This window comes from Schistocerca cancellata, chromosome 2, assembly GCF_023864275.1.
Source record: "Schistocerca cancellata isolate TAMUIC-IGC-003103 chromosome 2, iqSchCanc2.1, whole genome shotgun sequence".
Taxonomy (NCBI): domain Eukaryota; kingdom Metazoa; phylum Arthropoda; class Insecta; order Orthoptera; family Acrididae; genus Schistocerca; species Schistocerca cancellata.
Genome location: NC_064627.1, coordinates 508,175,315 through 508,202,488, shown reverse-complemented (window position 1 = coordinate 508,202,488; position 27,174 = coordinate 508,175,315). Strand labels below are relative to the sequence as shown.

General features: G+C 40.1%; 1 protein-coding gene across 1 annotated transcript in view; it reads right to left on the bottom strand.

Moving 5' to 3' along the window:
- The window catches only part of LOC126162055 (cullin-3), a 264,745-nt gene extending 238,127 nt beyond the window's left edge, over positions 1–26,618 (bottom strand). The window contains exon 1 of the mRNA XM_049918298.1: positions 26,156–26,618. Within this exon, the coding sequence (XP_049774255.1) occupies positions 26,156–26,212 (57 nt within the window). The 5' untranslated portion in view covers positions 26,213–26,618. The remainder of the gene's footprint in view (positions 1–26,155) is intronic.
- Positions 26,619–27,174: the final 556 nt, after the last annotated feature.

Sequence of the window (27,174 nt, the reverse complement as noted above, 5' to 3'; positions counted from 1 at the left end):
AGTCTTCCACAGTAATTTCTTCCATAAGATCGCTAAAAACCAGTGGCTGATGTTTTCTCCTCATCCAGACACGAATATAAACATATTTATTTCTACGGTACAATTTCAGGTACATAAACTGTAACATCGCCACTACAATATAACTGTCTAATTTCCATTTTTGATAGGAAGATGATACTCTGGCACTCACAAAATATGGCAACTGAAGAGTACACTGTATAGACAGCCAATTATAAAACTAGTTTCGCAACGCTGCTTTCAAGTAACGAGTTTCGCAACTTTGTTTCTCCGTGTACATAAGGCAGTTTGGCTAAGCTAACAATTTAGTCCATAATGTACAGGGCGCATCCCAATGCCAATGTGGATCGAAAAACATGGATATATCCATAATGCAGGCTTCGATTTGTTTTACAAATCAAAACTGCTCATTTTGTAATTAGCATTACAGATTATAAGCTAAGTATAATGAATGTTATCGCCACAGGACTTTATTAGACGCGGCAGGATAACTTATCAGTGAAGCTTCCGCCGTACACGCATGGTTTCACAGTGTGTTCAAACTGCACAGTGCAGTGAATACTTCGTAAAGCATTATCTTACATGGACCTTAATTACCGCATACCATCAGGGTGATCACACTTTCAGCTATTTTTTCAATGTTCCGCCTATTCCACGTCATACACCGTGTTGAAGTCTAATAGAAACTGAGATCGTGTAATCTAGTTCGTAATCGGCAAAGTCCCTGACTTTATATTTACGGTGCAGTTACTGTCCAAAGGATTAGAGAGAGAGCATCGTCTACGAGCTCTCAAGGAACAAACAGAGGAATTATCTTACAAATGTGAAAGATGTCTACACAAAAAAAAACAATCGCACTTGCTCTTATATAATTTAGTGTATGTACTTAAAGCTGAAATGCATACGATGCTGAAAGTGCTAATGCCTGCCAATATTGCAAAGAAAAGGAACACTTACAACGCCTTCCCAAATTATCAACGGCACTTCTGAGAACAGGACATTAAAGAAGGCAATTCCACCGCCCATATCAAGCTAAGTATATGCTTGGAGGTGCGTAAGGAAGGTATATCCGTGGAGAGGTAAGGTCGGCTGTAATTTTTCAGCATTTCAGTTGATATGATTAAGACACTATTTCCAGTTGTATACATCCGATGCGTAGTGATACTCAACATCAACACACTGCGCTTGCTCGAACTGTTTAACAACCCTACAAAATGAAAATTAAAGCTTGACCCATATACATATCACACACAACAAAATCAGAAGCAACATTCTCTTGTAAAATTACTAGTAGCAAAAAAAAAGCTGCTGACTTAGTAACTGGACTAGCACTTTGCTGAGACTAAATGAAAATCGTGGAGAAAGAAAAGGACTTTAAAACTTACGAGACGATGAGATGATGATGTTTGGTTTGTGGGGCGCTCAACTGCGTGGTTATCAGCGCCCGTACAATTATCCAATCTTTGCTCAGTCCAATTTCGCCACTTTCCTGGATGATGATGAAATGATGAGGACAACACAAACACCCAGTCATCTCGAGGCAGGTGAAAATCCCTGACCCCGCCGGGAATCGAACCCGGGACCCCGTGCTCGGGAAGCGAGAACGCTACCGCGAGACCACGAGCGGCGGACACGAGACGATGAGGGGAAAAAAAAAAAAAAAAAAAAGACTTGTAATGAGGAACAAGTGGAATAAAAAAATTGAAAGAAGCGGATAATGCATCTAAGAAAAACAAGACACGACAGTTCTTTCAAGGAGATGTACAGGATAAAAGGCTCTGAAGCGGTAGAGCCCTGTTTAAACATCATAATGGTGAACACAAAACAGTTACAATGTGAGGAAATGGCGAGATAATCAACGATCTGCTGAACCCAGAAACGCCTACAGGAAGGTCAACGCTGCAGTACAACTGCGAAAAGATCATAAGTCATACACCCATTAACGGTCTCACAAACAATATGGCTGCAGGTAATGATGGCATTTGCATTGAGAAAATTAAATGTGGTGATCTACCGAACAAAGGACAGTATGTACAAAACACTAATGGACTTCTAGACACACGAAAGATTCGAGAGAAGCTATCATTAATAAAATACACTGAAGGGCCAAAGAAACTGGTATAACTACCTAATATTATGTAGAGTCACGCGAGCACGCAAGAGTGCCGCAACACGACGGCATGGACTCGAATAATGTCTGAAGCAGTGCTGGAGGGAACTGACACCATACATCCTGCACGGTTGTCCATAAATCCGAAAGAGTACGAGGGGGTGGAGATCTATTCTGAACAGCACGTTGCAAGGCTTCCCAAATATGCCCAATGTTCATATGTTTAAACTCAGGTGACTGTTCCTGGAGCCACTATGTGGCAATTCTGGACGTGTGGGGTATTGCATTGTCCTGCTGAAATTGCCCAAGTCCGTCGGAATGCACAATGGACATGAATGGATGCAGGTCATCAGGCAGGATGCGTACGTACATGTCACCTGTCGGAGTCGTATCTAGATGTATCAGGCGGACCATACCACTCAAACTGCACACGCCCCACACCATTACAGAGCATCCACGAGCTTGAAGAGGCCCCTGCTGACATGCAGACTCATGGATTCATGAGGTTGTCTCTATATCCGTACATGTCCATCCGCTCGATACAATTTGAAACAAGACTCGTCCGATCAGGGAACAGTCCAATGTCAGTGTTGACGAGCCCAAGCAAGGGGTAAAGCTTTGTGTCGTACTGTCATCAAGGGTGCACAAGTGGGCCTTCGGCTCCGAAAGCCCATATGGATGATGTTTCGTTGAATGGTTCTCACGCTGACACTTGCTGATAGCCCAGCACTTAACTCTGCAGCAATTTGCGGAAGGGTTGCACTTCTGTCACAACGAACGATTATCTTCAGTCGTCATCGTCCCATTCTCGCAGCACCTTTTTCCGGCCGCAGTGATGTCGAAGATTTGATGCTTTAGCGGGTTCCTGATATTCACGGTAAACTCGTGAAATGGTCGAATGGGAAAATCTCCACTTCACTGCTAACTCGGAGATGCTGTGTCCCATCGCTCGTGCGTCGACTGTAACACCATGTTCAGACTCGCTTAAATCTTGATAATCTGCTATTGTAGCAGCAGTAACCGATCTAACAACTGCGCCGGACATAATTGTCTTACATAGGCGTTGCCGACCGCAACGCCGTATTCTGCTTGCTTACATATCGCTGTATTTGAATATGCATGCCTAGACCAGTTTCTTTGGCGCTTCTGTGTACATAAGGGTAACAAAAGGATTACAGAGGGATATCACTACTGAACCTCGAAGTTGTTGAGTAGAATGGAAGAGCATCTTTCGAAAACGGCAGCAATTTACCAAACCGATTTTTGGACTCTGAGGGATTTTCGTTCGTTCGTTCGTCCATCCATCCATCCATCCATCCATCCATCCATCCATCCATCCATCCATCCATCCCTCAGCATTTTCATGGCGCAGCGACTCTGATGGTCTTGTTACTTGCCTCGATCAAGTCCTGTGTTGCGCTAGGTCGTTCGAACAGAGGGCATATGAGTATGTCACCCAGACGTTGTGGTGTTCTGCATTCGCAGGACACGTATCCAGGAAAATGCACGATTTTTACATACTGGTCTTGCAGCAGGGACGCTCATCATAACATGACAGTCATCTCCCAACAGGGTGAAGCAATTAGTTTTCTGGAGACTGGCTCTTCCTATGCAGGCTTATCTGGCAGAGGTTACTCTTCTACCTTGTAATAGGGTTGGACTCCGGTGTTCCCTCCAGCAGTTGAGTCCTAGCTATGAAGCTTTTTCTATCGACGGACTACGGCTTGATGATCGTGCAGTGGATAACGGGGATCACTAATGAGCTTTGACCTCTCTGCATTGGCAGCGACGACCCTTCTGACAGTGAGTGAGTGAGTGTGTGTGTGTGTGTGTGTGTGTGTGTGTGTGTGTGTGTGTGTGTGTGGGAGCATAGGGGGGCAGACGCTTTTGCTTTGCCACAAGAGGGTAGAAGAGAGCATACATCCCAACGAGATTCGGATAGGCTCCCTGAGTGCATGTCAACTTGTTTGGTTTGAGCAGTTTAGGCTTACTCTGTAGCTGATACAACGAAAGAGTAGGAGTTCTCAGGACGTGAGGACTAGCTCCCCAGCTGGTGGCTGTGAACTTCCTCAAAATATTGTTTCCAGCACTCTACTTCAGCTTGGTACTATGGCAATGTTTCTTGAAGAACAGTCTACAGTCAAGATTAACACCCAAATACACAGGTGTTAGGCAAAGTCGTAAACCTTGCCACATGATATCCAATCCGCGTCGACCTTTATTGTGTAAATGAAAGGCGCACACCTGGGTCTTGTTGGGATTTGGCTTTAGATGACTGGCCTCACAGTAAAAGCCAAGTGTATCCAATGACAACGTCGAATTTCTTTCTCTTCAAACGTCTTCCTTTGTGTAGCCACTGCTGTGTCATCGACATGGAGCGTTCTGGACTGGGCTAATCATTGGCGTAAATATTAAAAAGCACAAGAGAGAGCATACTGCCTTGAGGTAAGCTGTTCTTTTGCATGCGCCAACTGCTCTTCGTACCTTGCAGAAATATCTGGAATCTTCTGTTCTGTAGTAGAGTGACTATGAGGAATGTGATGAGTCGGTAGATTTTCTTCAGCAACTTTGTGTGCTTGACAGTGTTGTAGGCAGCTGTTTAGAAGACGAAGGCAACTCTAGTTATCTTACTCTGTTGGAAAGCATCCTCAATGCGTTGAGTGGGGTTCAATAACTGACTGCAGCACCATTTTCCAGATTTAAAAAAAAAAACTGCTTGTTGAGGAATAAACATTCCTTCGATTATGCTTTCAATTCGGTTAAGAATATGACATTTGGAGCTCTTGAGAAAGTAGCACAACAATGATTCTGGACGAAAGCTTTAAGATGCGTTTGGTTCCTTATCAGGCTTAAGCAATGCAACCATTCGAGCTTTCCTCCAGAGCATCGGAATATAAAGCTTAGCTACGCACTCATTCATCAACTTAAGCAGCCATTGCGGTGTGGTCTGCCCGACTTCTTGATCTGTTCTGTACTCTGAGGTCATCGATGCCAGAAGCTCTATTCAGTTTCAGAGTAGAGATGGCAACTTAGATATTAGAACACAGTCACAAGAAAGGTAAAATTACTGCAGTATCCTTCATGGAATTTACTAAACCTTACGATTCTGTAGACAGAAATGTGCTACTGAATGTTCTTCATGCTGGGGGGTGGGGGGTGGGGGGCACACATTAACACACGACTTAGTACAGCCGTACTCTCATGGGACGTGAAAACTCAAGTGGGCAAGTAGCTTGTGACGGCACAGGGTGGAATTACACATTCCATTACATTGCGAAGCGTGAAATGAGATATCTGGCAGGCAAGATTTTTATATCGTGGAGAAGAACAGGGACAATAACATGTGATATCGTTGTAAGGTCACAAGCAGAAATTCGGAGCCCTCATACAGTATGGAGTTGAACTCCGTATCTGGAGTTTCTTTATTACAGAAAACGGGTTGTTTCAAAGCATCAGTAAATTGAGGATCTCTAGAACACGCGTCGTTTCAGCTACAATTTGTCATTAAGAAAATGCCAGAAAACTTCATATTGGTAGGTTTCCCACATTTTATGCTTTTAGTATCATAACTTTTCTGCTATGACAGTATACCATTTCAATGTTACAGCAGCACCTAGATGATCTATCAAAAACGCGTCATTTTGGTACAATTTGCCATAGTTAAACACCAAATAATGGCATTTGTAGCTACAGTCTTTACACAATGTACCGTATGATACATACGGAGGCGCGGCTGCCTGGCATGTCCAAGCTTTTGCATAGTTGACGGCGCCGTGAACTGTACAGAGAAATATAGCAAGTTCGTGTGCGGGTCCTTCAATTCCCCCCCCCCCCCCCCCCCCCCCCCCCAAGTTTCTGTTTCCTATACGATTCTGGGTCTTCCTTATAAATTTAGTAGAAATCGATGTAATTTATTACAAATAACATTTTTGGTGTAATTCTTGTTGCACAAGCCTACTACTGGAATGTTTCCCCAGTGGCCAGAAATCAAAACATGACAGCAAGTCCTCGACAGATAGTGAACCCAGACACACACTCTACGTTTTTGCTATTATGAAACTTCATGCAAAATATGTATACCTCTCTTTCGGTTTTATGGACTGCCTCATGTCTGTACCTAGCCGGTAAATAAATATCCTTCTCAATAATGGTGAGCGGCTTCGAAAAAAATCTCTAAAATCTCGTCTTTCATTCAAATGGAATTACCGATACGAATCTGATCCTGAAATCTATGTGATGAAGCACGTTAGTTCAGAATGATGGTAGTCAATATAACACCAAAAAGAAGGGTATTATGCGTATGGAGATAGACACTAGACACTATACTTCAACTATATTCAGTGTGTAAAATCGAATATGGGATGGATATTAAACGAAGTTAATGAATAACTTCTCCTATCAAGTATCAGATCGCTGCACAGCATTCTGTAGTGTTCTTATACCAGGAATCCAATGTTCGAGCCATCGAGAAGTCCAGAACTTCTTCGCGATTTTCTCCGCACGTCTTCGACAATCGCTATCGTAGTTTACGCAGCAATCTTACCTGCGTCCATTTTCGTAAAGGAACTGTGCGATATATGCGCCAGGTGCAGCCGAGAACTGCCGCTGAACAGTGTTTCAGTAACAAATCACGATGAAGAGAACCTTTCATTAGATGTAGCAACCACGAGAAATGCGACGTCTGGCGTGCTTCGCGATGACAAACACGTCTCGTGTGAGAGGACAGGTGAAGGGGGGCAGCTCGAAAGGAAAACTGCTACGATCAGGGACCGAAATTCACTGTCGACAGCTTTGAAATAAAAACAAGTGTTCGTCAAAAACATGGGTTGTCACTGAAGCTGTTCAACTCATTGCTGGTCGAAGTGGTCCAACATGGAGGCACATGCTGCTGACAGTATACAAATTGGTCACAAAATAAAACATCACACCACGGTACATCACTAGCCCTTGCCGATGATATGGCACTACTACATGAGAACGAAGAAGATGCAAAAACGGCACTGCAAAATCTTGCAACAGTTGCAGTAAAAGCAGGCCTTGAGAAAGTGTACAATAACGCGAAGGTCTTGTCTGCAGAGGCAAACTGGAAGGTTGAAAGTCAAGCTACCGTTACCTGTGGAGAAACATAACAGGCATGGAACGGACGAACAAGAACATAAGAGAGGTCTCCAACGCAGCAGGACCTACAATATGTTGTAAAGACAACCAGTATAAGAACTGAAACATTATACGTCAAAAATCAGAGATACTGCAACGAAGACGGCCACACAGAGCGAAACAGCCTGCATCCGGCTGGAGGAGGGGCAAGGAAAGATCTCGACAGATAAAGGAAGGTAAAGTCTGGATACAGGATCAAGGTACGAGCTGTATGAGAGTGCTAAATCAATTTCAAGCACGATAAGGATGAGCAGACATCTGTCGGGCACATTATGACGATGGAGAACAAAACACTGAGAAATGGAGCGCAACAGGTTTAACGAGGGAAAACTGGATGACAGAAGTCACAGGGAACTGGGCAACAAGTGGAATGAGCTAAAAAAATCCATACGCAGCAATGTAGGTTATGACCAGCAATATAGTGGAAAGTCATAAGCAGACTGAAACCAGGATCAAAACAAGATCACGGAAGTACAGGGAACTAGGACGAGCGAGAGAGAGTGAGGTGGTGTTGGGAAGAAAGATGTACTGAGCACGTCACCCGCGACCCTAAACCCCGAAAGGATCAAAACGAACCAAATAATACTTGTCTTGCCTTGAGGGGGGGGGGGGGGGGGGGGGCTAAGCACTCAGAAGACATGGTTGGATGTCAATATAACGTAGTACACACACACACACACACACACACACAACACACACACACACACACACACACACACACACCACTAACGGATATGTAACCCACTAGAGTTGCTATGCCGGTTGACCATGTAAACATTTGATCATACTAACCACTATACATTTTCGCTCCTCGTAAACGCTCCGCGGCATTTAGAATGTGACTCGGTCGTCAGATTGTTAGCGCTTTCACAATATTGATAAATGGAGATGAAGTGATTTAGCGTGGCGTGAAGGAAACGTGTCGTTCTGACAAGAAAGTCATTCATTTCCTTTTTTTAACTGTAGAGAAGCACATTTTATGTCAGATAGAACGACCTATATACACTACTGGCCATTAAAATTGCTACACCAAGAAGAAATGCAGATCATAAACGGGTATTCATTGGACAAATATATTATACTAGAACTGACACGTGATTACATTTTCACGCAATTTAGGTGCATAGATCCTGAGAAATCAGTACCCAGAACAACCACCTCTGGCCGTTATAACGGCCTTGATACGACTGGGCATTGAGTCAAACAGAGCTTGGAAAGCGTGTACAGGTACAGCTGCCTATGGAGCTTCAACACGATACCACAGTTCATCAAGAGTAGTGACTGGCGTATTGTGACGGGCCAGTTGCTCGGCCACCATTGACCAGACGTTTTCAATTGGTGAGAGATCTGGAGAATGTGCTGGCCAGGGCATCAGTCAAACATTTTCTGTATCCAGAAAGGCCCGTACAGGACCTGCAACATGCAGTCGTGCATTATCCTGCTGAAATGTAGGGTTTCGCAGGGATCGAATGAAGGGTAGAGCCACAGGTCGTAACACATCTGAAATGTAACGTCCACAGTTCAAAGTGTCGTCAATGCGAACAAGAGGTGACCAAGACGTGTAACCAATGGCACCGCATACCATCAAGCCGGGTGATACGCCGGTACGGCAATGACGAATACACGCTTCCAATGTGCGTTCACCGCGATGTCGCCAAACACGGATGCGACCATCATGATGCTGTAAACAGAACCTGGATTCATCCGAAAAAATGACGTTTTGCCATTCGTGCACCCAGGTTCATCGTTGAGTACACCATTGCAGGCGCTCCTGTCTGTGATGCAGCGTCAAGGGTAACCACAGCCATGGTCTCCGAGCTGATACTCCATGCTGCTGCAAATGTCATCGAACTGTTCCAGCAGATGGTTGTAGTCTTGCAAACGTCCGCATCTGTTGACTTAGGGATCGATACATGGCTGCACGATCCGTTACAGCCATGTGGATAAGATGCCAGTCATCTCGACTGATAGTGATATGAGGCCGTTGGGATCCAGCACGGCGTTCCGTATTACCCTCCAGAAACCAGCGATTCCTATCTGCTAACAGTCATTGGATCTCGACCAACGCGAGCAGCATGTCGCGATACGATAAACCGCAATCGTGATATGCTACAATTCGACCTTTATCAAAGTCCGAAACGTGATGGTACGCATTTCTCCTCCTTACACGAGGCATCACAACAACGTTTCACCAGGCAACGCTAGTCAACTGCTGTTTGAGTATGAGAAATCTGTTGGGAACTTTCCTCGTGTCAGCACGTTGTAGGTGCCACCACCGGCGCCAACCTTGTGTGAATGCTCTGAAAAGCTAATCATTTGCATATCACAGCATCTTCTTCCTGTCGGTTAAATTTCGCGTCTGTAGCACGTCATCTTCGTGGTGTAGCAATTTTAATGGCCAGTAGTGTAAATGCTGACATATTTGCTTAATTAGCAAAATCAAACTGCTTAGCAACAACCCTATATCCATCCTGAGTGGCAGGCTAATTTCTAAACGGTTTTGCTCACGCACTGCGTAAGTGGCAAAGGCTTTCGAACACAATCAATAGCTGGTGACCAACCATTTGTTACATCTGTGTACAGGAATAGCGCTGTTTCTTTACTCATTCAAAAGTGTTCTGTTTATTTCAAGACTCCAAAATGTTCCAGTGTTCCACTACTGATTACTTTGAACTTTCCTCCCACAAAGTGGGAAATCTGCGTAGTTGTAATGAAACTGTTACGCGCGCATTGACTAATTTGCGTAGATGTTTTTTTAGACGTATCTTCATGAACAATCTCCTCCTCCTTCGTACGGGACCACTAAGATCAGTATTTCAAAAGAACACCGAAGTACTTTATCGAGTGTTTATCAAGTCGTAACAGATGACCTGCAGTCGCCATTCATGTAACACCGTCTGGAATACCGATAAATGATCGGACTAACAAAATCGATTCAGGATCGAATTATAACCCCGACAGATAAAATGCGTTTCTGTCCACTAGTTGGGCAGCATGTACCCATAGTCTGACAACTGAAGAGCCTGTAACATGAAATGTTGCATTTCTAACCCAAACACGAATTCATTCTTTTTGTAGTGAACCAACCCCACAAAATACTATAATAGTTGGCACAGAAAAAAAGAAAGTATTTCCCTGGACGTTGTACGTGGACCAGTTATGGATTTAAAGCTAGCGGAAATGACTGTATTCTGGGATACTGGAACCCTCGCGAGTGACGCTATGTCGCCGGGACGGCTATGGGTGCAGGAGTAACTAGCCGAGCAGAGAATGATGTGTAGATAGCAAGTAAGTCAATTTTTTTTTTCATAATTTTATTTACCATTTCTTGGTGGAAGTCGCGGTGTATAGGGATAGCACAAACAAATGTTTGTTATTTGTGATGCAAATTTTAAAATAAAAATATCTAACATGTATCATTTTGTAAAGCAGAATCTGGTGCACTTGCTACGTTAGACATTAGCCACGGTCAGCGTAGTACGTTTAGCGTTGAACCCCGACAGCTTGCAACTGGTGACGGGTTACACAAACGTGAGATTTGGTGACGAGGAACGGCACCGATACGAAGAAGCAGTACTATCGACGACACAGAATGAAGATGCCTCTGTGTCGCATGTCAAGTACAACCATGGTATTTAGTTTGAAATGCAGCTTACGCTGTGGTATAGAAGGTTGTAAGTCTAACCCCCACCCGAGAGTCTTTACAGAATTGAACTCTCACATGTAAAGTAGCTTTCGTTATGAACCAATGAATGAGTATAGTATGGGTAATTTACGCTCTGTTTTAAGAAAGGTTAGTTTTTCAGGCATCTCTATGTTTATCACGTCACATTTCCTTAACTATGTGTCTCGTACAACCACCACCAATTGAGGCTGGATGCCTAGGAGAACGAGATCAGAAAAAGGAAGATGCAGGCAAAGAGAGAGTTATTAAAAGAGTAAATTGCATCAAGGGAAGAAAAGCAATTAAAATGGAACAGAAGAAGACAGACAGTTTTTATTTTAATTAATACTCAGAAAAGAGTTTTAGGGGGTGTGAGGCGTGATGTCAGCCAACTATGAAGAAAATACCGCGTGCCAACAAAAAATTACCTATAGTGAAAAGAAATGATAAGAGAGGCTCGCGGAGGACAAAAATACGAAAACTATCAAAACTGACGAGAGTAAAATATGCCTACTGAAGGCAGTATTAAGGGAACAAAAGCCGAACCAAAAAAAGATATTAAAGAGGTGCAACATATCTAAAAAAAGGCTGACTCGCGTAAACACTGTAGCAGCAGATTCACTGCTGATAAGCAATCTAGACAAGGAAGTTTAATCAACTCACATCAGTAGATATGGCACAGAAGATAACCTTCATCCAGCAACTTTTACAAGAACCTTCAGCGACAATTTTCCAATGCACTGGACAGATGAGAAAAAACAGTGTCCGTTTCTATTAACCTTGATGCAGGGGAGAGGGCTTGGCTCATCAAGTAAGACAATGTCGAAAGTCGCCAGTAATTCTTCAACGTATTCCTAAATACGTAATGGCCACAAGTGAAGATCAAAATGTATTATTATTAATAGTAATAATATGCAGCTATTTCATTTTTCGGACATCTAATCAGAACACCAGAGAACAGGATCATCAGGAGGATAATAGAAAAGCGGAGAAATATCACATCTGACCGTTTCTTCACCTCTCTGAAGGTGGCAAACTAGGTGAAAAAGAAGGCTACAAGCGACGTTGGCACTCTGAACAGAAGTACAAGAGATGTGCCAACCATCTCTAAGAAAAGGACAAGATTTGCTTCATTCAAGTGTATTTGACAAGGTTGATGATATTACTCTAACTTCTTACCAAGGGAAAATACACAGAAAAATGTTCTCAATCTTAGTTCTACACACTCCAGTGTAACTGTCGATGATGCTACAGAAATGGAAACTACAGAAAAAGACAATTTTTATAATAACAAATTCGGCGTGGATGTGGTGGATCAAATGTAAAACAAATATAGCGTAAGAGCCATGAATGGCCCCTACTTGTTTTCTGTAACAGTCAGATCTGGCTATGATCAATGCCCACACTCGGTAGAAGTTGATAACTAGGTCTATCAACTCTGGACAATCTTTTACAATAAGAACTGTAGAAGAAACAGTGGTAGTATCAATCAGGAAATATCACACTCAGCAATTCCCAACTCTGCTCATACTGCGTGCCGATAGATAAGAAGGAACATCTAAAGGTGCTAAACGAAAAACCTGATAAGTTGGACCTCGCAAGAAAAAATTAGAAATAAAAGTTTTCATGTTGGCAGCGTTCCTCGCAACTGACTTCTAACCAAACTGGGTGCCTATGGACTGCTGTCTGAATTGTGCGACTGGATTCGTGATTTCCTGTCAGAAAGGTCACGCTTCGTAGTATTTGGCAGAATGTCATCGACTAAACAAGTGATACCTGGCATTCCCCAATGAAGTGTTACAAGCTTTCTGCTGTTCCTGATCTACATAAAAGATTTATGAAGCAATCTGAACAGTCTTCTTAAAAGGAAGATTAGATCAGAGTTTAACGCCCCGTCGAGAATGCAGTCATTAGAGACGGAGCACCACCTCTGATTGTTTCGAGGTTGGGGAAGGAAATAGACTGTGCCCTTGTCAAAGGAACCCCCCAGGCATTCGCCTGGAGTGATTTAAGGAAATCACGGATAACCAAAATCTGAATGGCCGGATGGGTATGTGAACCGTCATCCTCCCGTATGCAAGACCAGTGTCCTAACCATTGCGACACCTCGCTCGGTAGCTCCTCTTACACTGTCTGCAGAGGATGCAATAATTTCCTGTCTCATCAACTCATCACAAGAATTTGTAGCCATTTTGACTATTTTTCGACCGTGACTATCTCAAGATATATGTAATTTTTTTTTAATTACCGCTACCAGGCAGAAACTTTGTTAACTAATGTATTATTTATTTATTGTGCGTCATATTTCGAGGGAATACCTCATCTTCAGGCTAAGTGGCATTACAAAAAACAATTCGTAATGTCATTTAGTCTGAAGATGAGGTAGTCCCTCGAAACATGTCACACAGTAATACATTAGTTAACAAAGTTTGTGACAGAGAGCGGTAATTTTTTTTAAAAATTACAAAACTCATCACAAGATCCCAACCAATTGCAAAATGATTTAGACAACGTATGCTATGGTGCGAAAATTTGCAACTGTCTAGACAATGTCACCTACACAATGTCCGCCCCCGGTAGCTGAATGGTCAGCAGTGATGGATTGTCAATCTTCTGGGCCTGGGTTCGATTCCCGGCTGGGTCAGGGAATTCTCTCCGCCCAGGGACTGGGTGTTGTTCTGTCATCATCATCATCATCATCATCCTCATCCTATCAACCTCATCGACTGCAGGTCGCCGAAGTGGCATCAAATTGAACGACCGGCACCCGGAGAAAGTCCTGCCCGATGGGGGGCCCTAGTCATACGATTAAATAAACCTACACAAATACTAGAAGGAATCCGCTGAATTTTGGTTACACTACACATTAGGTCTACTAAAGAGACTGCTTACACTAACCTTGTTTGTCCTCTTCTGTGTAGTGTGGAATCCCGCATCATACAGGTTTCACGGGGGATATCGAAAACATTCAAGGAACAGATCGTTTTGTATTATCGCGAAACAAAGGGGAGTATCACGGTTACGATACGCGAGTTGCGGTGGCAATCATCAAAAACAAAAGCGTTTCGCATTGCGGCGATAACTTTTCACGAAATTTCAATAACCAACTTTCTCCTCTGAATGCGAAACTATTTTGTTGACGTCCACCAATATTGCGAGAAATCATCATCGTAATAAAATAAGAGAAACCAGAGTCCGCAAGGAAAAATTTAATCATTTATTGTTTTTCCTGCGCGCTGTTCTCGAGTGTAACAGCAGAGAAATAGCTTGGAGGAAGTTCGATGAATCCTCTGTCAGGCACTTAACTGTGAATTGCTGAGTAGGCAGGTAGCCGTAGATGAAGAAAGGATATACAAAAATTGCAACTGAGATTCTCCGAGTATACAAAGTCAAACACTTATTATTTGAACAGCTAAGCAGTTCTATGACAACATTTCCCACCTTTGTTATAAGATGCAAAACACAAACACTGGAAATTTAAACAATTCTGTGTATCTCTAATACAACGTCACTTATTTTATATGGTGCAACATAAAAACAAAATTTAGCAGATTCAAAAGAAAAACCAATAACAGACAATAAATACGAAACATTACATTTTGTAAAAAAAAGTTTAAAATGCAATAAGAACTTTAACAGTTAATTTACCTCAATTGAGTATTCAAGGGGATAGCTCAAATCTAGACATTCTAGTGTTGAAACTGCACGAATACACTCTTGACGTTCACTGGCATTTTGGACTTTAAGACAATCAATTTCGTTCTAACTCCCTCCAACCTAGTTTTATACCCTGGAAAATTTCATGCTATACCTCGCCTCTTTTATTCAATAGTTAACCAAGGTACTCAACTGCTCCTATCAGCATGTTCCAATTCTCTACCAACTTGCTGATGATCTTTTTGGTTTGACATGTTCACACATTATGTCCACCTTCCACGATTGAAATTTGTGTGTCCGATTATCATGAGAATGGTGGGGTATTAAGAGTTTTTACATATAAAAAAAAATGCCTACATCTGAAATTTTTTAACAACATTGGTGAGATGAGGTGTTATTACTTTCACTAAGAGGTATGCTACTGATAGTGAAAAAATCGATCAAGACACTGAATCTAAGCTGGTGTCTAATGACTCTTGCCTTATTCCTTTATTAGTGAAATTTGTGCCATGTCATGTAAATTCTTCTTCCAAAATCTCTTCATTATTCATGGACAACATTTATTTTATGGCTCTCACATTGCTGCTTTGTGATATCGAGGCATATAAGATGAATGCTGTCCATGAATAATGAAGATATTTTCGAAGAAGAATTTACATGACATGGCAATAATTTCACTAATAAAATAATAAGGCACAACTCATTACACATGCAATGAAGAGTTGGTAGTTGTTATGCAGCAACGAACAAATATAAAACTTCATTAACTTTGTAGCAGGTTTCACCGTGGTAACTTGAAGTATAGAGGAAAGGGAGGAATGATTTGGTTAGGAAAACTGACAAGAGGATCTTGTTAAATGGGACCAGTCAGGGGTAAGGAAGTCAGACCACTGCACTGTTGAGTAATTCCAAGTGAAAAACTACGACCCAAACAGAAAGAATTGGTAGCTGAAGTGGAAACTGATGAAAAGAAATACACAAAACATGGCAAAGATCAACCCATACGACGAAAAGCTCAACACTCCAACCGATTCGAAATGTCAAATATTCACAATTTCTAAGAGATTGTTAGAATCAGTATGACAAGTATAGCATTTTCTGAATGAATACGTAAAATTTACAGAAGTAATTAGCGGCAGGAGTGAGCAGATTTTTGTGAGCTGTGTTTGGGGAGGAAAGTAATAAATGAAGAATATGCCACTGTGGTCATGGTGGTGGCAGCTTTTTTTGGAATCTAACATTCAGCGGACAATAATTTCGGGGATGCAAGCATAAGTATATGAAGAGGGAGTAAGACTCAAGAGGTCAAGAATAGAGAAAGGAGCGAGATTTGCTCCACCAGTGAGGATGCTCTTGATACCTACTGAGAAAGATAAAGGTAAGATAAGCGCAGTTGCAAAAACAAGAAGTGCTTCAAAGAATTCATGAGAATATAGTCTTGAATGATGTTGAGCTGGGGTGCAATGTTACCTACCTATCTTGACAAACCAAATGTGCCAGAAAACAAGAATATGTATTTATGGGCCTTAATAGCAAGATCAGAATTCTTGAAGAGCATGCACTACAATACTGAACATCATGTATGCAAGAGCATACCTATAATTTGTGGGACAGGGAAGAAGGGGAGGGGGAAGGAGGGCCCAGGGGGGGGTGGGGAGAGGGGGGGGAACTGTATTAATTCTGCTATAAATGGAACACGAATAATGGTTATGAAAAAAATTGCAACTAGTCACTATGTTCTGCCTTTCTTCAACTGATACTTTCCTGATATGTTTGTCTGTGTGCTGCGGCAGAATGCAAGGTTGGTTTGTGTTGATTACTTATTTCTGGGAGGGGAGGGGGCAAATACTACTGCTCTCTGCCTGGGTATATCTAAGCAAGTGCGATAGAAACACATAACTGATCCCAGATCCTGTAAATGAACTAATGAAGAATCCACTAAGATCATGAGTAAAATATTGTATAGCTCCAAGTCGAGGGTAATATTCCAGCACTTACAAGAATTTATAAGATATTAGCAGATTGTCTATTGAGGCAGTTACATACAACTAACAGATGAACAGACAACTGGTTCAAAACCCAGCATCACAGGAGACATGTCCACAAAAGACATAAAAGACTGTGCATGGAACATATGCTACTGTGCTGATCTGAAAAATATACCATGAATGGAGGTTTGTACAAAAATTGGATGAACATTACAAGTAGCAATCTGGTCTATTTCTTTGGAATCTTGCAATGCTTCAGTAAAAGCAACGCCACATGGCAACAAAATTTCTATGAAATGGTACTTGCATATTTGCTTATCTTACTGCTGGAACTGCTTGCACATTCACAGTTTTTTTTTCTTTTTTTCTTCATGAGTGTTTTATGAACTAAGGGACTAGATAGAGTTTATAAATCAGTGCTTAAAAAACAAATAAATAAAAAGTGCCCTGAAAGTCAAAATGTGGGACACTGTCAGACCTTGGTTTATAGAAAAGCAATTTAAGCTGAAAACATTACAGTGCATTAAGTTTTGTTTCTCCCATTGTGCTGAACTGAGAACGGAGCATGTGCCAGAGGACTTGACCAGCCCCGCAGTAAGATACATAGGCTCAAGGTGCAGTTTGCTTAATAGACTCTTGCAGAACCACAATATGCAGCAAGTGAAGCATCACTGCCAAGCATTAACAGATGAACATTGGTGCTTAACAAACTGCCAATGTCAAGGTCGTTAGACCCACTGTGCAAGTTCTATCAGCATTCCAGCATTTTTCTCAGGGATAAACTAAGTCTAGATGGTTGAACGGAGAACTGGATCCTTGTTCTTCAGATTGTGATTCCATCATATTCAAGAATTTGCACATGGAAGAATTATAACCAAAAGTAGAGCTATGAGGCGAAATTGCTCTATAATATGAAAAGTGCATGCAAAAGTTTCACTGTTTTTACAGTTTTCCTAGATTTATATACTATCAAAACATTCCTATAAATATTGGCTATATGTGCTTTCTCTTTTTCAGCAACATAAGGTTTTGTTAGTGTTTCTATAGGTTAACATACAGCTTGAACAGAAATTTCAACATTAAACAGACAAAAATTTGTAAATGTTTCACACATATTTTTTTGATTTAGTTAATTGCTCTTCTTTGGACGCCTTTTCTTGGTTCAAATAAAAAGTTGTTCTACCTTGATGATAATTTTCCTATCACATTATTTTATGAATTTCTTGAACTTGTTACATTTACTAAATACTAGACTCGCTTATGAAAATGTGTGTCTTTGACCTATTAAAAACATTTACTGAAGGGAAAGTTTTGCCTATGAATGGTGAAATTGTAGCATATTTGAGATACTTTTCCAATTTGTTGTAACTACAAAAATCAAGCTGAGGGGGCACCAAATACAATGACTGATGTAATTGTGTTTCTTTGACAATGTTTATTATTATTATTATTTTTATTATTATTATTATTATTGCAGAAAAATCTATGTTCTGTATTTTCTTCATTTTTGTGTTCTTTCAGGGCGGATATCAATAACACAGCCTTCAAGTGTGAGTATGTACTTCAATTGTGACCCAAGTTTCAAAATAAATGTATCAAAGTCAACAGTTATAAAGTAAGAACTTTCTCTTCGATAAAAGAACGACAAATATGGAGGAAAGTGATGGAAAGAAATAATATGGATAACATAGAGCATTTTGGATATCAGATAAACTGTGCACAAGCAAAGTGTCAACTGTTCCTGAATAGCTATGGATAACCTATTGACTTGTGGGCTGGCCATTAACAAGTTTTGAATCAAATTTTCCTTTTTTATACAATGATAGTAGAAGACTGCCCCTATTAGTAGCAGCAACTGCTCCATCACGCACATAAGTCTGCCAGACTTGTTTGTCTTTGTACCACTGAATAAGAATGAGTGTGAAAAGTTTTCCAGTCCAATAGGACTGAATACTGCTGTTACATTGTTCCACAGCAGTAAGTGAAACTGATTTAATTCAGTTATGAGTTTTATGCCAGTAACTCAAGAGTTCAAATTCAAGTGTGTAAAAAGAATCAGTGGGGCAGTAAAAATATTACTTGGATTGTGCCAGTGTTACATAAAGACAGGAGCACTTCTGGATCATAATATATTACGTAGGGTAACAGCAGATTTAGGTCTTACACACCAAGAATTGTATTAAATTTAAGAACAGGAGAAGATCAAACTTCAACATTATACTTAAAAAGTAGAAAAGAAAACATAAAATCAGTCACCTCTGGGGCTTACTTTTACACCTACATCTGCATTGCGCAAGCTACTTTGTGGTATGTGGCAGAGCGTATTTTGTGCACCACTGTCAGTTACCCCCTTTTCCCGTTCCATTCATGAATATTTCATGATGGAAAGAACAATTGCTGGCAAGCCCCCATGTGGACTCTAACCACATCTTCATGACCATTTCACAAGATATACTTAGGAGGAAGCAATATATTTGGCGACTCTCCTAGGAATGTACGCTCTCTGAACTTTAATAACAACCACACCAATATGCAGAATGCCTCTCTTGCAGAATCTGCCACGAAATTGGTTAATCACCTCTGTCATGCTTACTAAATGAACGTCTTAAGTCTGGCATACACTTTACTTATAATTAATTTTATGTAGTTTTCCACTTCTAACTGCTCCACATGCATACTGTTAGACTGTTCTGCAATTACAATTGTCATGGTACAAAGGGTTTTTCTGTGTATGTATTCACAATGTGTTACATTTGTTTATGTTGGGTGTCAATTGCCACTCCCTGCAGCAAGCACTGGTCCTTTGTAGATCTTGCCGTTTTCCCCTGCAATATTCTAGCACTGTGACTTCTCTGTATACAACAGCATCATCAAAAAGCCTCTTCTGGCGTCAACTACTAGGTCATTTATATAGAATTTAAAAAGTAATTTCTTTATAACACTCCCTTGGGGCATGCCCACATTTACTTTTACGTCTTAAGACTTCTTTCTATTCAGAGTGACCTGCAAGGCCCTGTGTCCCAGAAATTCTTCAAGCCAATTACACCATTAGTCTGCTATTTCGTATGCCCATATTTTGTTCATTAAACAGCACTGTGGAACTGTTCTGAATGCCTTCTGGAAGTAAAGAAATACGGCATTTTTGGTCTCGTGGGCGAACAGACCTAGATGGGTTTCACACAATCGTTGTTTTCAGAAGCCATTTTTGTTTCTACTGACGAGATTTTCGGCCTCCAGATATGTCATAATTTGCGAGCACATAACACATTCCAAAATTCTATCTTTAAGCATCTGTTCAACAACCCTTCTTGAAAATGGGAATGGCCCATGCCTTTTCCCAATCACCAGGAGCATTTAGCTCCTCTAAAGACCGACAGTACACTGCTATTAAATGAGGGGCACATTCTTTCAGGTACTCTGTAGAATCATACTGGTATGCTGTCAGGTACAGTGGCCTTCCCTCTGTTGAGCAATTGTAGTTCTTTTCTATCCCATGGTCACTCACATCAGTGTCAGCCATTTCATCATTGATGTAATGATTTATGAGAGACTCTACAGCATGACCTTCCACCATGAGACAGATACGGAAAAAGAGTTTTAGTATTTGGCCTTCTACACGTCATGCTCCATTTCAATTCAATTATGGCCACAGAGTGTCCATTTACTGATTTAATGGAGGGCCAAAACTTCTTAGGATTTTCTGTCGTGTCAGTAAACAGAATTTTACTTTCATATTCATTGAACACTTCACGCATGACTCTCCTTACACCAATTTTGGCTTCATTTGGTTTTTGTCGATCTGCGAGGTTTTGGCAGTGACGCTCTCTTTGCTTTCACAGCAGTTTTCTAACACAAATGTCAACCACAATGGATCTTTTCCATCCCACACAACTCTGTTCAGCACATACCTTTCTGAAGCTTATAACACTCTTGAACTTTCTCCACTGATACTCAATGCTCGAGATGCAATTTTTGTGCTGATTGCTCAGGTTAATTTGAAATCTGTTTCTTGATCTTCCTAAGCAGACAGGTCTTCGCACCTTTCATTGCATTCGTATTTACAGCTGTTTCCATTGATGTTGTTACAGTCTTATGATCATTGATTCGCTGTTCTACATTGACTGAATCAAAAATTATGCATTTCTCTGTCACCGGCAGGTCTAAGATGTTATCTCCATAAGTCAGTTCTCCGAACTTTCTGAGTTTGCCTGGTGTGGTTTATGACAACCACTGAATATATACATCATGATGGTCACATAAGGATTTCATCCCCAGATCTTTCCAATGACAGTCCACTGTGTTAATCACTGTGTCAATTTTCAGTTTCAATAATGATTGTAGTAAGGAACAACAGGGAGTATGTGATGAGGCTTGATATAACAATTTAGAATGTATATTTTATACGAACTGTAAATTGTCTGAGAATATTTGCTGGATAATGAAACCACAAAGTATGAAGCTATGCAGTGTGACTGGATTAGACACACACAAAAGAAACAAAAAAAGGTATGGCTATACAAAACAAGAAATTGAAATGAAATTTTGGAGAGAAAGAAAAAGAGTTAACTTAGAAAGCACAGATGGGGAGCTTCCTATGTACAAAATTAAGTGCAGCTACTAGGAACACATCAAAGATCTCCACAAGGTATAAGAACTACCCTGAAATATTATACGGAAGATCAGTTGATATGGGAGTAAAAAGAGAAGTCAGTGTAACCAGAGTGAGAGATCACTGAATGGTTTGACACTAACAGACCAGTAGGAGCCAGAAACAAGCCTTCAGAATTACTACACACAGATGGAGGTACAGTAACCAGGTGGTTCTTTCAATTTTTCAAACTATGAAACAGGTACCATAATACCAGACACGAAGCATTGAAGTACCATAATATCAAAGACGCAAATAAATTTGAAAATGTCTGACAATGAGTGTCTAACAGTGTGCTGGAAATTTTAATTTAGGGTAATATGCAGAACACAATATAACAACTGAAGTGCTTGAAGAAGATGAGTCTGTCTTCAGTGAAAGTAACTGTGCCAGAGAGCCAAATTCAACCTCACATTTAGCAATGGAAGAAAGAATACACAGAAACCAGTGTACTTTTAAGCCATTTATACACTTGCAGATATTCTTCAACTTCCTGATAGCATGTTGTTGTTGTTTTGGGGGAAGGAGACCAGACAGCAAGGTCATCGGTCTCATCGGATTAGGGAAGGATGGGGAAGGAAATCGGCCGTGCCCTTTCAGAGGAACCATCCCGGCATTTGCCTGGAGTGATTTAGGGAAATCACGGAAAACCTAAATCAAGATGGCCAGACGCAGGATTGAACCGTCGTCCTCCCGAATGCGAGTCCAGTGGCTAACCACTGCGCCACCTCGCTCGGTCCCTGATAGCAACCATAATATATAAGAAACATTGAGAAGAAAGCTGTTGAAGTAGATGTATTACCTACTAAGATCAGGTAGTGATAATAAAGCTAGAAAACAAAGTATTAAACAAAGGGTTAATATGCTTTTGTTCGTCAGCCATGTTTTAAATTGTTGCTGTTGTGGTCTTTAATCTGGAGACAGCTCCCCATGGCAGTGAATATCTATACCCTGCAAATCTCTTCATCTTTGCGAAGCTACTGCAACCTATGTCCATTTGGAACTGCTAAAAGTCAATCCTCGGCCTCCTCCCGCCTCCCCCCCTCCCCACGTCATGAACTTTTTTTCTCCCAAAATTGTTTTAGTGCCTATTAATCAGTTATCCAATATAACCATCTTTGTTGAATAATGTCAAAATAGCAACTAAGGAAAACTTCATAACAGCAAGTGCAAAACAGATATTAATGTTAAAGTTGCAGACAATAGAACCCCCCTACGACTGATTGGACCCCACAGAGAACCATACATATTGTCTCCCTTGACCCCATGTCACTCTTGTGGCATATCATCAAATACCCTTTCAAATTATAGGTTCATACAGCATTGACACAAGCAGAATCATGGTTAGTGACAAAATACAAATTGGAATATTCATGAATAAACATGCCAACACAGTGTGAAAAGAACATCTGCAACCTTCTAAACAATGATGTTATCTTCTAACTGACTGGCACCAAAACACATGCACACCTGACTAGTGGCATTATGCAGATATTTGTAATTTTATACAATACAGGTATCGGCCTTCTGGGAATGAGAGAAGATGTTAATAGTACAAAAAACCATGTCACACCTGGCACACTTACTAGCCTAACAGAATGTAGTCCTTGCAAAGCAAAACTACAGTAGGCAGTAATCTATCACAACATAAACAGGAACACGAATTATATGCAAACAACTGCACAGAATGAATCTGAGTAGAAGATTTGCCCAAAAAATTAGACTCTAAAAATTAAAAAATTAAACACAGCAAACTGATCTGTTGAGTGAGAATGTAAGAGACTGTGTAGTGATTCGGCATCAAACTTTGCTACCAAATTTATCACTTTTTAATGGGAGTAGGCTATAATGCTACCACCTGTTTTCACTGTCCCTCTATTTCATTCAATACACAACTTTGATGATAAAAACACTAAACTCCACATAGGTTCATTACCACCATTGGCAATACACATTAACAGACCATAATTTGCATGTCAAAGTAAGACGAAAGAATTAAGTACGTTAACATTTCAGCAATTACGCAATGTGGTTTTTCCAAATTGCATCTGCCGTTTATTAATGAATACATGGCTACATTTTGAGTTGTTCATCTATTACTATAAATGATAACATCACATTTTTGAATTGAGAATCAGGTATGAATTATGCATTCATTTGCACATTGTTCTTAAAATGTTTGCACAAATCACAGACTTTTTACAAAACCCACTCTCAAAGATGTCCCACAAAACAATGTGTAGGTCTCCTTGGGAGTAACTGACAATGACTAAGTTAATAAACCCACAATTTCTTTTTTGGTGTGGATTATTACACAGTCATAATTATTTTCCTTTTAGGTTATCAGGCAATATAGGATTGCAACAGAAAGTTTATAAATGTGTCTGTTTGGTAAAACTGACATGTTCACAAGAATGTTATTCACTGAATCTACACTGATACAAAGATCATTCGTGATACAATCCATAAATCTATAAACTTAGAATAGAGTCAATGCTGTCAGCTGTCATGAACAACCACATACATTTCCTTCACTAAAATGTTTATGAAGAACATCACATTCACAAAATTACAAAAAAAAAGGGGCCTAACATCCAATGAACCAGTTAAATCGTAGAAATATTTTGGTGTTACAATTTATTGGGATATGAAATGCAGTAATTACATACACTGAGTGCTTAGAATTTGATGCTGACCCCCTGCCCCCTTCCACTGGAACTTCAGTTGACAGACTGATATGTGGCATTTCATAAGGTCTAGCTTAGATTGAAAGGTGATAATTTAGTTGTGAACTGGTAAAGTCTACGAATATGAATGCAAGATAAAGGTTGTGGGAATAGACTGACCTGTAGCAGAGCCTAATATTTACATTTGTGTCATATTTAAATGCTCTTTGACATATATAACACACTTTTCATTATGTAAACTAAAGCAGCACATTAAATTTGGAAAACAGAGATTACATAATGGACAAGTTTCCAAGTAGTATTTTGATGTATATTATGCACATATATCATACATAAACTATGAAAAATCAAGAAGGGTCCACTATGTAGCAAGTGTCAGGCTTCTGTTCACTGGCAGGATACTGAGAAAACACAGTCAACAAAGAAGATTGTTTACAAAACACACATGTGACACATCCTAGAATACTGCTCAAATGAGTCAAACCCATACAAAATATGACAATCAAGGGACACTGAATATATACGAAGAAGGGCAGTGTCACACAGATGCCGAAAAACATTGCCAGGGAAAGACAGTAAGAGATGTACCTATCCACAAACCTGTAGTTACAAAGTTTCAAGAACTAGCATTAAGTGAGATATCTAGAAATACACTACAACCCTACATGTAATGCATCCGTAAGGATCATGACAATAAGATTAGAGTGTTACGGGTACACATGCACTGAAGCAATCATTCTTCCTACGGTCGAAAAGTGAATGGAATAAGAAGCAGTTCTAAAAATGTCACAAAGGGAAGCCACACACTTCACACTAGTATATAGGGTATGAATGTAAATAAAGGACATATGGTTTCACAGATTCAGTTTTAAAGATTCAAGACAAAGTATACAGATGTGAACTTCAAATTTCCTGAAAGCCCAATCCAAACTGTTGTGATGTGGTACCAAATGTGTGATCTAATTCAGTTAATTTAAACTAATGAAAACAGCATCCTGTCACATCAGGTAGTTTTTACCCTTACAAGTAACAGGAATTGTGCTATATATAGCAAACTTAAGAATATCATATTCACCACCTTGACTAAAGGTGTTTGGTTCCCATTTAATACACTGTAATTCTGAACATTATATGAGTTTTTATAATGGAAAATAAATATAATGAACTGACTTTATAAATAGTGTGGGTTTGCTGACTTCAACATGTCAACTACATCAGATTTACTTACCTACAACTCATTCTTGTTAAATTTCTCATATTTGTTCAATATAATGTCATAACTATAAGGTGTTGCATTTTTATACACACAAACATTTCTTACTTCAGATTATATCAATATCTATACATTTTGTACAATTCACATGAATAATGTAGTCTTATAGCATGGGAAAAGAGGTACATAACTTTATGAACACACACACACACACACACACACACACACACACACACACACACACACACACACACACAGAGAGAGAGAGAGAGAGAGAGAGAGAGAGAGAGAGAGAGAGACGTAATAAAAACTAAATTAAACTGAAAAGGTAACAGAATTTCCTCATTTAACTTATTGTAAATACAAGATGAACAGCTGACTGCATGGTGTTTACACCTCACAGGTTACTAAGATGGGAAAATGGATGACATTTCGTCTACTAGATGTCAGAAAGACCTCATGATATTGCAATGAGCAAATAAATTAGCCTACTAATTTTAATGGAAATTTGCGCTTTGGCACCACACACTACGTGTGGTTATCCTAATTACTGATACCACTTTCTGAACAACTTTTCCATGATCTATTATAACAGAATATCCTGAGCTATATATCTATATAACTGCACATAGACAGTTTGCAAATCTTTTACATTGAACATAACTAAACTATACTTTTGATCCTATTTGAGGTTTCCCTTTTAGTTGTATGTCAACGGATGATACGTAGTTTTGAAACTTATGTCCAAACAAAAGTAAAGTAATTTCATAACATAACTAATAATTCGATTACCACCGGGTAATCTTGGAAACAAAACACCACGTAACTTCTTGGATCTAATCATCGGTAATCAGTTTTGCCGTAAGTCAATTCGGTATCCTTAAGAATGTGTTACTTCATGCTTCATCTAAAAGGTTAAGTGAACTGCTACTATGCGGCAAATGCAAGAAACGCACATACGGCTATGTTAAGAAACATAACTGCGATTTTTTTAGTTAAAGGTTATAACTCACCGGGAAAGCTCTAATTCTCATCTTCCCCTCCTTCTTCGGAAGCGCACCTTTCATCATTTTGCTGGCTTTCTTTAATCCTCTTGTTCAACAACACACACTGTCATACGACAAGTCGGAACTTCCTTTTAATAAGGATGGCGGTAGCTAACATTCATGAAATAATATATCCGCTTTAAAATTTTTGATGACTGACGTACAAACGCGTTTTGGTATCAAATACATTGATTACCATCAAAACTTTTACTGCTCACATACACTGCAGAAATACTGCCAATGTTTTACCCCCATACAGAACCTGAGATATTACATCCAATAGAAAAAGTAGTTCCCCATATGTACCAAAGAAGTAACAGTGTAATATCGACACTAAACCGTTACCAAAACCTGTAGTCACAGTCACGGGAAAACCCTGATGCATTCTTATCAAAGTCAAATTTTGTGCATTAATGTAGCTAGATCACAGACTGCCATAGAAACTACTATGACACGATGCAGAGTCCCTATGACTTCATGGATGTTAGTAATTTGAACGTGTACTGCAATGTAGTAAAAGCTAATGTAAGCAATTAAATATTGCCGCAGGTTATAAAATCAAACGAGACAGAATTACTAGGAACTATTATACTTAGTAGATGAGGCGGTTGTAATCATATGATATATTTTGAATGTTTTTCTCTATGCATCCTAAAACGGGAAGCTATCGTTTTCCTGATAACAAGCAGCGTAATTGGAAATGACTGTTCAGCTGCCTGAGTTTTCGTTGTCACTAGCCAAACAGAGCAGGTCACATATATGCTCGTGATGCTCAAGAAAGCAGTCACATCAGATATTTTACTGTCTGAGAACAACCTGAAGAATCGTCTGCGGACGTAAAATGCTCAGACTTGAGTGCTGGCTGATGTTTTTAAGTGACGCGATTGTTAATATTGACAGTATTTCTTTTCTAGGACGTGCCGTATTTGGCTGTTTCCAGTCTCGATTTAATTTTTGTAATATAGGAAAAAAATCAGCTCAAACTT